General features: G+C 41.3%; 1 protein-coding gene across 2 annotated transcripts; it reads right to left on the bottom strand.

Annotated features, from left to right (window-relative positions):
* Nucleotides 1-307: 307 nt before the first annotated feature.
* Nucleotides 308-4048, bottom strand: LOC115374003 (uncharacterized protein C1orf232). 2 transcript variants are annotated; one of them, XM_030072687.1, is made up of 5 exons: nt 3971-4048; nt 3428-3667; nt 1939-2016; nt 1516-1622; nt 308-808 (listed from the first exon to the last, which is right to left on the bottom strand). In XM_030072687.1, exons 2-5 carry the CDS (start codon nt 3506-3508, stop codon nt 442-444), a joined length of 633 nt encoding a protein of 210 aa, XP_029928547.1. In that variant the 5' UTR covers nt 3509-3667; nt 3971-4048; the 3' UTR covers nt 308-441. The 2 variants fall into 2 exon arrangements, with proteins under 2 accessions (XP_029928547.1, XP_029928546.1); XM_030072686.1 differs by lacking the exon at nt 3971-4048 and having other exon boundaries at nt 3428-3697.
* Between the last annotated feature and the right edge of the window lie 9753 nt (nt 4049-13801).

Below are 13801 nucleotides of genomic sequence, written 5' to 3' on the forward strand. Positions count from 1 at the left end.
CACTTAGACATTGTATACTCACCTCGTCTCAGGAATAATAGAGCATATCCAATCCATCAATCAACCTAATTCCCTTACAAAAGAAGCAATTTTAGAAGTCCCCCTCATGCGTCAACAGCTGCTCATAATTCTCGCTTTAGTGTTAAACAGTAAAGTATATTGTAACACACTCTAGTGTCTCTCAAAATAGCTGCAAGACGTTTCTTGTAATGCAGCTGCAAAGAGAGTACATCTTTCTAAGCGATTCGTCTTTGGGATGGAGCAAAAGTGCAGTTGTAGTTCAGCAAGAATGCAGTAAAAAGGGACTTCTCCAATGGCTACATTTGTGTATTAGATGGTAGAGTTACAGAATACCCTCCTCCTAAATTTCTTCTACACTGCTACATCTAACCACCTCTGGCCTCTCCGGTTACATCCCCCAGATTCATTTGTCATAGTCAGCTAGTTGGTCTTTGTCATGCTCTTAGTCTTCAGCTCTGCTAGCTTGCTGGTGACAAAGTTCCACTTGAGAGACGACTCCTCATTTCCTCCTCCCAACGTGACGTATTTGGAGAAGCTGTTGTTGCTGCTTCCTCCTGCTCTTCCTTCACTCTCCTCTCCCTGTGGGCTCTCCCCGTCCTGCGTCTTCTCTCCTCCGGCCTCGTTTGCCCCCTCCTCGCCCTGCCCCGCTGCCGCCTCGTTTGCAGCAGCAGCAGCGGCGGCGGCTGCCTCTGCCTGCTTCTTGGCAGCCCAGTTGGTTGCAAAGCTATCCCAGAATCCGCTGCGCCTGGTGGGTCGCGGAGGCTCCTCAGGTTTTGCTGCAAGTGGACTGGGAAGACAAAGAAAGGAGTGGAGTCAGACTGCAGAATCATTTGATTAATGACAAGTGAGTGCTTTGGCTTTGAACCTTGAATGTATTATTGCTCTATGTCTATAAACTGGTGATCTAAGAAGTTAAGACTATTTAACTGTTCCTGGGGTTTTAAGCAGATTGGGGTTTTAGTTAGACAAACATTTTGTACAGGGAGAAATTCTCTGTAGGCAAAAATAAGCATGCAGTGCTTGAGTTAAACTGTAGAAGGCTCAAGAAGTCAAGGAGGTTACATAAGGTAACCTCATGAAAAATGCAAATGATTAGAGAGAGGATACCTAATAATATGAAGCCTACAGCTAAGGAAACAAAACAAAACAAAACAAAACTGACAACACAACCACAATAAGTTCTCTAAGTTTGCTGGCTGCTGTGCTACCTTTCCACAATCATGAATTCTGCGGTCACGATTAAGTATTTCTTTTTTCAAAGTCATTGCCAGATTCCTCTCTTTGCCATTCAAGTTGCCACTTAGTTTGCTTGTTGTCCACAGTTTTTGTACCAGAAACTGAGCGTCTGCGTCGTTTGCTTAACCAAAACTCTAATCTGGTCATTGCAAGGCACCTTAGGTAACTGCAAAATGAAAATGTCTAAGTAGAATATATGCACAGAGACTTCAGACATGGCCATCCAAAGCGCCACCAGCCGATCCTATTTCCACTCACTGGTCAGCTACCGGCGGGCTCTCAGTCTCCTCCAGTAGCTGGTGTTCATCGTCTTTGTTGAAAAGAGCTGACATCCTGTTCCAGCCTCTAACCCCGGCCCCCTGCACCTGGACACACAAGCAACCACACACACGGGGTCAGAGGTCAAATTAGGTATACATTTGGGACTCTCAAAGTTGTTCAAACAGAGTAAGAGAAATAGGTAAAGGCACTAAACAATGACACTCTTTACCTGACACCATTTTGATGCTGTTGGGTATATTTTCAGTGAAGAAAGCGTTTTCTTAACCTATTGAGTGAGTAGTTGCACAGCCATATTCTAAACTATATCAATTTGCCTCTATGGAGTTCAAAATTATACAGTATGTGAATTAGTATCCTCAGTTGTATTACATCCCAAGAATCAGTTCAGAGTTCACATACTCGCTTGGCCAACTGGGACACAGCGTTGGGCCCCTCGTCCTCCTGCACTGGGCCCATGTTGTTCTCCACCTCATGGGCCTGCAACAAAAAGAAAGAAAAAAATCAAAACTGAATGCATTTATGCATGTATGCACATATCACTATATGGTGCCTGTATTCAAAAGAAGAAAGTAACAAAGTACATTTACTCAAGTGCAGTGACAGACAGTTTTGTTTACATTTCGGAGGGAAATATTGTACTTTTTACTGCACTATAACTATTTGGTGGTTGTATTTGCTACTTACTTTGCAAAATACAATGAAATTTCCCTGCAGTTTTTGAAGCCATTAGACCTTCAAGATTAAAATACTTCTTGCAGTTAATGCATCAGTGATTGTATGCTCTGAAAGCAACTGTTTGGAAAGACTACTGTTGGTGCTTAAGCACATTTTACTGCAAATACTTACAAAACTTTACAGAAGAGACAAAAGGGGGTTTACTTTTAATGAATTATTTTCCATTTGAGTTTTATTCCATGTTCCACCATGCATGTACAATGTTTTGTTTGAACTCACTCTATTAAAGTGCTCATTTTGATTGCATGTATTGCTCGCCATCTAGTGTATCTGGTGGATACTACAATAGTGGATACTCTAGAAAGTTCATCTTTTTATTTTTCAAAGTACTTCCTTTTTGGTCAGTCGTTACCTTCAGTGAATCAAATTTCACTGCATTTCAGTCCTTCCCCATTGATTTATAATATGACAGAAACCAGACGTCACGAAAGGTCATGGTATCACACTTTACATGTAGCAGCTTGAAGGTCACACTTCACATGTACGCCTGTCGCATTTGTACCTCAAATAACAGTGATGACAACCTCACACACGCTGTCTATATGGAAACACCCTCCCTGCACACATTCCCATCCCCACATAGGCTCTGGCATTGCAAGAGCAGAGTTTGAAGTGGTTGGTTGGCTCATGTGAGCTCGCGCCAAGGCCCTGGCTATCTTTCTCGTCCCCATCAGTCAGTGCAACTAATCTGTTTGTTCAGCTCCAGAGCAGGATCAAGTTCCCCGGCCCTGCACAGATCTGGGTCAACCCAACACTGTCCATTTCACTCGACCCAAACTATGGACAGACTACAGGTGTTACCAGATATACAAAGAATATACTGCCCAAATCGCCATGTGTCTGTCTTATACTGTCTTGTAAAAACATGACTTTTAATTCTGCTTTGATTTAGTTCCAGTGTGAGTAGCATGTCAATAAATCTGCCATTAGATACATTTGTTTTTGATATTCCAGAAGAGCTCCATGTCAGATATTTCTCACACCTTTCCACGATTCAATTAGCGGCCTTGAAGTTGCCACACTTTACAAGAGAAAGCAATTGCTCAGAGGAACACAGACCATTCAATGCCACCGGTCCCATCAACCGTATGCAAAATAATTACCAAGAGCAGCACAGATGGAGCAAGACAGAAGCAAGCTCCAAATTCCGTACCTCTTCAGCAGTGTCCTCCTCGTGTTCGGGGTTAAGGGTCTTCAGCATTTTGCTTTTATACACTTTCCACATAGGATTCATATTTGCACTTCTAGAGACACTCAATACTCAGGGCAAGACCTTGTGAAAACTTCTCAGTGTCTCTGTGGTCCACCCTCCACCAAGTCCCCGCGTCCAGCTGCAGCTCTTCTCAGTTTGGCCGACTTTTCCCTTTTTCCATGCGTCAGGTTCTCAGTGTCTCTGAGAAAGAAAGGACCCACAAGGAAGTGAATTCAGCACCCGGGCCTGTGCTGGTTCATAGTGCTTTTCCTGCTCAGATTATGTACGTCTCATCAAGCGCACAGGGATGACAGTTGCGTTCGTCCACAGAGAGTGTCTGAACAAGTAAAAATGAGGAAGCTGCTGTGCGTGCATGCACCCACGCGCGTGTATGCTCACACACTCACACACACAGGCACGCATGCACACACACACACACACACACACACACACAAACATGCACAAACACTCAGCGTCACGGTTCAGAATCCCTGCATTGGTTACCTGGTAACAGGTGTGGATTTCCTCATGCATATTTCAGAGAGTCTCTTTTCCAGAACCAGAGGTCCATTGTCAGCCAGCGTTGGTAGACAGGCTCCTGTAACTGTGGCACACGTGCACACACACATACACACACATGCACGCACATAAGCACATATTATTGTCACGTTTAGATGGATACCTTTTAGGATGGAAAGCCTATTTGGATCATTTGGAGCAACAACTCAATGCCGCTTTCAGTCCATAGAGATTAGTGATACTGCAACGTGTAGCTGCTCATTTCTCCACAACAAAATAAAGTTCTCCTAATAATTAAGTAATCTTCATAAAAGTTGCATCCTGGCTGTCTCGAATATACCTTTCCAGCTTCAACACACAGCCACATTTTTATAACACAAACAAACATAAAAAGCATTGATCAAACCCAGTCTGCCAATAATTTCCTAGAGAGCAACTTTGCATGAACTTTCACAACATACCTAATTTTTAATGGAAACCTATCTTCCTCACATCTCACCATCCAGCACACTTATCTTCTTTATCTTCCATTGTTTACCTGGCCAGTTCCTTAAAGTCCATTGGTTGTTTCAGGATATCAGCCATGCACCAATCAGATTTAAGCGCACCAAAAGGTGCGGTGGTTTTCAGTGACTGGTCGCTTGGCAACCTGAGAGAGCTGGCAAGTGTCATGTAGATAGAGAGAGACGTATAAAGCTTTGATGACTGATTGTGTTTCACTAGCCACCCACAACAATACAGCTCGCTATGGAGTGAAATATATTTCCCCAATTTGGCAATGATACATGTGCTAAGAGTTAAACGAACAAATACAATGTTTACTGCAAGTGTCAATTATCCCTTTATTGTTGAAATAATTATAAAATGGCAAAATATATATTACATGTTTTCCATGTTTACATGTCACTGAGTTGCAAACTAGCACTTTTCCACACTTTTCCACATACCATGCATGCATGTAAAACTACCTAGTGCAGCCTTGTTGACTATCTTGATTATACTACAGAAATCTAACCTCCCTGGTAGCTATCATATTTCGGGTTTTGATTACCATATGGAGTTGGATGGTAAATGAAGCTGTGTGGGCAGCTAGATCCATAAGATCAACATGAATAATGAATTGCTTCCTATGGGAGAGTTCCATGCACACGGGCTGATGGATGCATGTTATTTGAACAGCAGCCAGTTTGGTGATGGTTGGAGAAGCTCACATTTCAGGCTGACGTGGACACACCCAAATATTTACCAGGTGCCCAGAATTCACACATGGCCTCAACAGCCCGAACACTGCATTGTTGTAGAGGAAGAATGGCCTCTTTATTGACTCATTTATCAATCTGAATAAACACTAATGCCATTTTTTGTAACTATTTTGTTTCTAAATAAGAAATGCACAAGGCTGGAGATGTAGCTCAAATATGGAGCCACATGTTAGCTATACCTTTACATAAAAAAAAGATCTGCAAATAATACATGCTAGGAGGACTGATGCCATTTAAGTCCCATAAATATATTCTCATGTGTGTCCTTAACTCTGTGTAGTTTAGGACTGTTAGTCTCATGTTACATGCAATGATCTCATTTACCACTAGAGGGCACAGTTCACCCTACAGCCATGAGGTAAACACCACGGAGTTTGGATGAAACATGGATGTTTTATGTTCATGAAGACCCCTTATGAAATGTAATTCTTTTCATACATCAATTAAAATACTACAACACAGAACCAATAATGTGTCTTATGTAAAAAATCTGAAATCACATTTTAAAATCCACCCTATTGACTGCCTGTGTCATGTCACTGTAATAGAAATATTCAGGTGCATTCGACTCGCCCCCAATCCAAATTCACATCACATCACATCAAGCTCTTTGCAATTTGCATATGCTGTGCTGTATTCATGTCTTATTGTCAGTCTTTAACATATAAGATTGCATTTGTTTTTGTTTTTGTTTTTTTAGTTTTTCTTTGCTTGATTTTCATACAGAGAGGCATACTTTCATACTTTCAGGTCACAAACCCCTTGACTCTGCCACCGTTTCTTTGTTCATGTTGTCATGCTGATTGTGTTCATTTATATGAGTGTCTAATTAATTTGACCCAATTTAAAACTCCTACAAAAGGTCAGCAGCATGTGACATACCTTGATGATGTGAACAACAAAAAAAGAACAGAGCTGCTCTATAAACCTACTGCACTACAACAGTCTCTTGTACACAGACCATGTGAATCCCCAATACATTTTATCCTTATTTTGCCCTGATCCAGCCACATTCATTGGCTACTGTCACTGTGACTTGTATTTGCTCACAAATCATGTGACTATTAAATTAAAGGAAAAGCACACATGAGAAAGGCATTGCTATTAATCACCACTAGATGACCTAAGAGTCCCTTATAATGTTTCAGGGGTCTTGGGGCTGCGCTGATTATCCTGCTGGAAATTAACACAAAGGTCGCAGTGATGATTGATTTTTTCATCACACATGATATGAAACTCTTTGATGTTTTGATGTCTGAAGCACGGAGGGAAAAGTTTAACATTCAGTCAGAATTTCACCAGGAACAAAAGTGTCATAGTACCAATGGGATTAAACACATTCAACATTATAAATGGGGAGCCTTATGGTTTGTGAATATTTTGAGTTATAACATCGCTCATGTGATTTAGGCTGCACAGAGAGGCAGTTTCCAAGCATGCTTCAAGATTATAACAGTTTTAGTCATATAAGGTTGTGATTAGATGACTGGTGGTAATTCTTTACATTATTGCTAACAGTGTGACAAAGAGTAAATTAAAAATGATTGTTAGTATTCATCAACATTTAATCACGCTAACATGGTGACCTCAGGAGCTTTCAGGGTGTCAGATAAGTTGTTAATCGCAGAAAAGTGGGCCAAACTGACTTTCCTGTGATTTTCTGTGCTTCTGAGTTGCATCACTGTATTGTCCTGTGTGTGAAAGTTCAACCATCTGGTAGTTCAAGCAAGTCAAAACAAATGCTGATAACTGTTTTCAGACCATTTCACTAAGATGTGGTTATCACTGACCAAAGGTCGCCACCTACAGCTTTCTGAATATTTAGCACTACCTGTATCTCAAAGCAGCCCAATGTGTTGATATGCCCTTACCTTAATCTGTTAGTACCCTACGTGGTATTTAGATGTTTCTATGCTTGTATTCGTGGATTTTTGCTAGACGTTCTTGTTTCTAAAAGTGGAAAAGATCTTTTAGTTCAGAGGTCAGAGTGCAGGGTCAGCAATGTGGCTCTGCAGGAGCTGATAAGGACCACCATGTTTACTCTGTGACACTCCTGCTGAAAATAAGTACACAGATAACCCAGTTAGGTATCAGCTTCTTGTTACCCAAAAGGGTCCCAGCAAAGTATATTTATATTGAAGTTACTTGGTTTGGCAGTTTAGTTAGTGTTGTCCATCTCTGATAGGATTCAGGTAATATCGGATCACAGACCCAGCAAAAAACATGCAGTGAATTTTTTTTTTATGTTATATTTTATGTTTTCATTCGACAGTTCAATAATGATTTGATATATAAATTTCTTATTTAAAGATAGGGATGTATCTCAGAGTTTCCCCACCCTTACAATTCAATAGGTGGGGTGGCTTAAGCTGCTTTAAAGAGCCAGTACCCATCAAGGAATTTCATAACTATGAGTTTCATTGGTGAGTTTTAGCATCACATGGTCACATTGCTGTTCCAGGGGCTTTTCCATTAGCCAAGCATTACAATCTTGTTGAAACAGTGAATACTTGGGTTTATTTTGAGCACGAAAACATGCAAGTGCTGCATGTATGACTTGTTGGCACTGTATTCACCCTCTGTCCATGCTTCCCTTTTTGGCCTCCAGGGGGCGACAACAAAATAATGCTGTGGTCCTGCACCCGGGGCTGGAGAGATGGAGAACAAAATGTACAGAACACAGTGTACCATCATCCCAGAGACTCCATCCTGCTCTTCCTCCACATCCACACGTGCCACGGTGCGAATGTGCAGGCCTGTCCAAAGTCATCTGAGAGACCGGGACACTCTTCTGAACCTCCTGTCCCTCAGCTTGGCGTTCTCACTGAAGGTAGCCTGCATTATCTCTCAAAATGCATATGATCTTTTGCATAATAAAACTTCATCACCGAGGTCTGGAGTTCATCAGCTAGCTTGTGTTGAATGTTGCAGCTTAATTAGAGCACCGCCTACAAGATGGAATTAATTCAGCACATCTCATCTCATCTCATCTCATCTCATCTCATCTCATTTCATTTCCTTGCTGTGCAGGAGCAAGATCATCCCCTCAGAGACAATGAGCATCTCAGCCAAATCCAAGCTGAACCTGAGGACAAAGAGCAATTGTCCATCCAAGAAGGCTGAACCCAATTAAAACCAGTTCAGTCTCTTTTATACAAGCAGAGGACACAGTAACAGAGAGGAAACTGTGTTGTAGGGATGGTGCTGTTGTATAATTGAATTTGCAGACCTTATGGATAGATTCTGCTGACCAGTAAATCTAAAGTAGACCAGCATCCAAAAATACAACCAACGCTATGTCTTTAGATGAAGCATGAGATTATCACAATATTATTGCCGACAGATACATGATAACCTCTGATCGTTATCTATCAGTGATCCGGGCTTGGCATTGTCGTCCCCCTGACAAGCAGCTGTGTGCACACAGTTGAAAATAAATGACCTATATGTTGGCATGCTGACACCAGCAAAAATGTTCAGGGATGCACATGCACATGACATGTTGAAACGTACATGGAAACTTGACACCACTAAATCCGTATCCATGTGTGCTTGTGCCACCAGGACTTCATACATACATGGTCAAGGCAGAGATTTTTTTTTTTTTTTTTTTTTTTTACAGTTACTTTTCCACAGAACAACTTAGACATTGCTCATTTTCTTTCTTTCTTTCTTTCTTTTTTTTTTGTTTGTTTGTTTTTTTTTGGTGGAGGATCAAACACATGTCCGACCTCCTTCCCTTCAGCACCTTCCATTTTCTCATTTATCCTCTCAGCCCCTCTCATATTTATTACTGATACAGTTAAAAAGCCTGTTGTTACTTCCTCTGGCATTTTAGATCTGAGAGCGACATTCCACCGTGTGACCTGTTTGTGTGACCTTAGAGGTTTATGGGACTGTTTCATGTGTAAACCTGTGTGGACAGAATGTTCCCCCACTGAAATAGACCCATATGTAAAGAGAGAGCAGCCCTGCAAGGATGAAGGCAAGGTGGCCTCAAACACAGGGTGGGTCACACACGGAGTGGCGAAGAGGCATGACATGAACCCTGCACTTTACCCCACGTACTCTAGTGTGTCCTGTTCCAGGATCACGTATATTAACAACCAGATAACCTATTATTACCGCAACCCTAACCACTGATATAACTAAGTATCCCTGGAAAATAATCAGTAACCAAGGCTGGATGGAGGAATTGAATACAGTTTTTTTCAATCGCTTTTTCCAGTATAATGAAACTAGGATCCACTTTGTCGTCATCTTCACCTCCAAACCACAGCAGAAGTTTTCTTTTGCAAATGTGTTCATACCTTTTCATTGTATTCATACATTTTTCATGCTCTTTTGCACAACACCTCTCACATGTGTCATTTACATGGCCCTGACTCCATTGATTTCACTACGGTAAGAAAAACATCTGCTCACAGCTGATAGAAATGACCTGCATCACTGTGAAATCACTAGTGCACCTGCATCACTACCCTTTCCACAAATCACCATTCACCAATCAATGAGGATGCACCTACAAAAAAGGGGCCTATAAATTGTATTCTGTATTTTTTTTTTTTCAACTCCTTTGAGTTTTTTTGTGTAATACTGTATGTGACTTACCGTATTTCAGTTTTTCCCATCAATACAGTAAAATTTCACCTCAAAGTCTTTCTGAGTTTGGATGCAATTCTTTACTGTAAGTTCACATTTGAATGTGTAGCTCACAGGAGAACCTTGTTCAAACTGATAGCTGTATTTTGTATTCTGCTGTCAGCTGGTTTACAGTACAGTAGAGCTGATTGAAGGAATCTACTCATTTGGGCATAAGTTGAGTTGTTTGAGGGAAATATTGGCCTTTGCTACTCGCTTTACAATATGTAACTATGTAAATTGTCAAAAAAAAAAAAAAAATATGACTGCAATACAGACAGGAAAAAGTAAGGTTGACCCTGCTCAGACTGAAAAGGGTATGTTGCATTTTGGTGTTGAGTATGAAGTGAGTGAGTGGCTGGATTTACTCACCTGACTGCAAGTTGTATTGGGCGGTGACAAAATGTGCTTTTGCTGCATGTTTGAAATGTTTTGCCATGGTAAGAGCCTTTTGCAAACAAAATGTGTTATTTTGGGAAGAGCGCCTCTCATTAGGCCTATGTAGTAACTGTTTTGATACCAGGGTTTCTGAGTTGACAGAGGAGGTAAAGCGATTGAAAAAAAACTGTAATAAAGGTCAGATAGCAGGAACATTTCATTACTTGTGACCTTTGGCTGAAGATACAATAGACAATTACATTATCTGACAAGTTAATGTAATTGCTTTTGAAAAGGTTTCATAAACCCAAGCTAAGTTCAGTTTTCACAACCCATATAGAGGACTGAAGTCCGGGTGACCTAGTGGCTCACCTGGTAGAGCACGTACCACACATCAGGGTTGAGTCCTTACCACAGGCTCTACTCTGAAGAAAGAAATCCTTCAGTTTACACCAAAATATGAAAAACATTAGAGTTGGAGTTACATTTTCACTCGACATAGGTATGTTACTACTAATCCATTGGGGTGCTGTTTAATCATCACCTTAATGTAGGCCGTCAACTCATGAGAACAACCTGAAAAATATAGAAAGGCGACTGAAACACCAATCAAGATGATTTCCTGGTGGTTTAATATAATTTCTGTATTGGAGCTAGTTTCTATAATAAGACAGTCACTGGGGTGGTAAAGCAGAGGAAAAATCCTATGGAATCCCCAAAGCCAGCTTCATATTCATAATCACTAACGATGGACGTATGTGGATGTAATTTTTGTGACTGTGAGGGCATCAGTGCAGTCAGAGAAGAACAGACTTTCCAGAAAAGGTTAGGCACGCTGCTAACATTTTTCGACTGATGTGAAAAAGTCTGCAGGCTGGATCTCACTGACACACTTTCAAAGTTTACTCACTTGACAATGCCGTGTGACAAAATGGAGTCTTGGCTCTTTGGGCTCCACCTTTGGGGGACAGATATTGGCTACAAAGACTGATTTGAGTGTCATCAGTAGTGAGGGTAACAGTGAGTATTCCTTTTTAAGACAGGGATCCCATCATGGAATTTTTCATTTTCAGAGTTTTTTGCAGAGATTCAAACCAGACCAGCACCTCAGGAAATGGGATTTAGAGTAGACATGCAAAAAAGCAAACGGCATTTCACACACGTCCTTAAAAAAATCAAAGGCAGAGGGTTAAACAGTTCATGTTTGTACTGTAGAAGTGAATTGTCTTTTTAAGAGATGTTGTCTTTCCCCTTGTTATCCAACAGTGCAAAATGGTTGGCACTCAAATATGCAATAACACAGAAATAGAGAGATGATCACATTACACATAAAGCGTTACACAACTGTTGGAATGACAGCCTGCCGGTCTGGAGAGCTTTCTTGTAAAAGAGGAACATAGAAAGGAATGCTGAACAAAGTTGTTAAAAAAGCATATAAATTATGCAACAGCATGTTTTCAAACATGCGTGCGCATACACAAGGGAAAACACAGATGCACTAAACACATATACCGACAAAAACACACATGCATACACACATGCATGCTCACATGTTCACATAAGTGTACACACACAAATGCATGTGCACACACATGTGTACATGTATACTTGGCAGTCTGCAGTTCTGTGACAGCTCAGTTTCAGCCGTCAGGTGTCCCACTCTGTTCCCTCTGCGGGCGATTGTCGCTGCCCTGCTAAATGCACCAGCAGCACAACAACTCCCCTTCCTGAGCTGCAAGCCTCACAGACTTTCTTTCACTCCTGACCTTTTCTGCCCTTGTATTGTCTTCAAACACATGCATGCACGCACACAGGCACACACAAGCAAAAACCTCTCCTCATCCACAAATCAACACTTCTAAAACGGGAGACACAGAAACGTTAACCCAAGCCGGTAAACAGCGAAGCCAGAGATCAGTGAATAGTTGTTAGTTGAGTCTACAGGCTCCTCACTTTAATCGGCCCTCAGTCATTTTGCACAATAGACCTCTAAAAATATAGTTTGAAGCGTGTTCCCTCATCCTTTTATAACTGCATGGAAAAGATAACAGCTATTATTGCTACTGTCACTGTAAGTCAGTACGTTTTACAGCAAGTACTTTTTAAATGACCTATTTTTTACTTTTACGTCATTAGAGTTTTATGGCAGCACTTCTGCTTCTACTTTAGTTAAATATCAGCAAAGTAACAGTATTTCTTCTTGAGTAGCAATTTGTAGTACTCATTCTACCGCTGGTAAAAACACATGGGTAAAAAAATGCAATTTTGGAAAGACTGAAATACACATTGAAAGAGATGTGTGTATTGTTAATGATACATTTTGAGGGAGGAAAGTCATCCTAGAAGTGTTTTTATGCATACAGTAATAAAATTTAACTGTGTTTAAACTTGATATGCCTTAGACATGATGTAACACAGCAGGTTCACCCTTGTCTGCACGGACGTGGCACTCAAGTGTCCTGCAGGTTCTCAGGCCACAACCTGTAAGGGTACACTGGGCCAGAGGGTGATGTAAATACACACAGGGTTGGTGCTGGTGGTGAGGTCAGAGCATTTTGTAGAGGCCACATTTTGCACAACCAAGCAGTCCCAACCTCCAGCACCTTCACTTGAGACACGTTCATGTGCGCTTTACTATCCGGATTTGTGAACCCGCTGACATCAGAGGGGCCAAGACACCCTCGTCCAAGGTGGTCACTGTAATTATGAGGCATGCAAGGGCTTACCACGTAAACCCCAGGATCCCAGTGACAGGGCATTGCTCAGGCGCTTCGCAAACCGCGGAACGCAAACGACAAGTTATTTTAAAGACGCAGGGATTTTTCTCATCTCCCAGTGAGACTGTAGAATGAAATTTAGACAATTTCTGGTTATCAGTTGGGTCAGTTTGTCCTGCCCACATAAGGCTTTGTGCACCCACATGCAGTATGGATAATCTCTCAATTATCACCATGATTATCTCCTATTTTCTGGGTCTCACCATGTTTTGCTGTTGATGCAAAACACTTTGTAACTACGATGTGATGTCTTATAGAAGAAAAGTTTATTATAGTTACTCATCATTATTATTATTATTATTATTATTACTATAAAGGAGTACTGGGATCTGGGTCGGCAAATTCTGGTGTCTCATGTTATAGTGTTTTTGTTATGGTTTTTGGTAAAAGGTCACATGTTTCCAAGGGGAACTGTGAACTGATCTGCAAGCATGTTAGGCAAAAGATGTGTTCATGTGTGTTTGCATGTGTGCAGACCAGTTTGTACCAGCGGCTGTGTACTTATTAAATACCCTCAAGAGACTGAGGAGCTCTGTTCAAGGCCGAGGATGTTGGCATGCCTTTATATCCCTTCGGCCTCCTGCCTTGAATTTCATGTGTGTATGGTTTCATGTATGTCTGTGTGCCTGTGTGAGGATTTTTTTTTTTTTTTTTTTTCAGGATAACCTGTTCAAACCGGCTGAGGAGTGGTTACAAGCAGTTTTTGTGGCAGAGTTGGAGGCCCTTCCCCCACAGCAGGCCTGCTGTATTCCTCAGCA

The sequence above is a fragment of the Myripristis murdjan genome, chromosome 16 (assembly GCF_902150065.1).
Source record: "Myripristis murdjan chromosome 16, fMyrMur1.1, whole genome shotgun sequence".
NCBI lineage: Eukaryota > Metazoa > Chordata > Actinopteri > Holocentriformes > Holocentridae > Myripristis > Myripristis murdjan.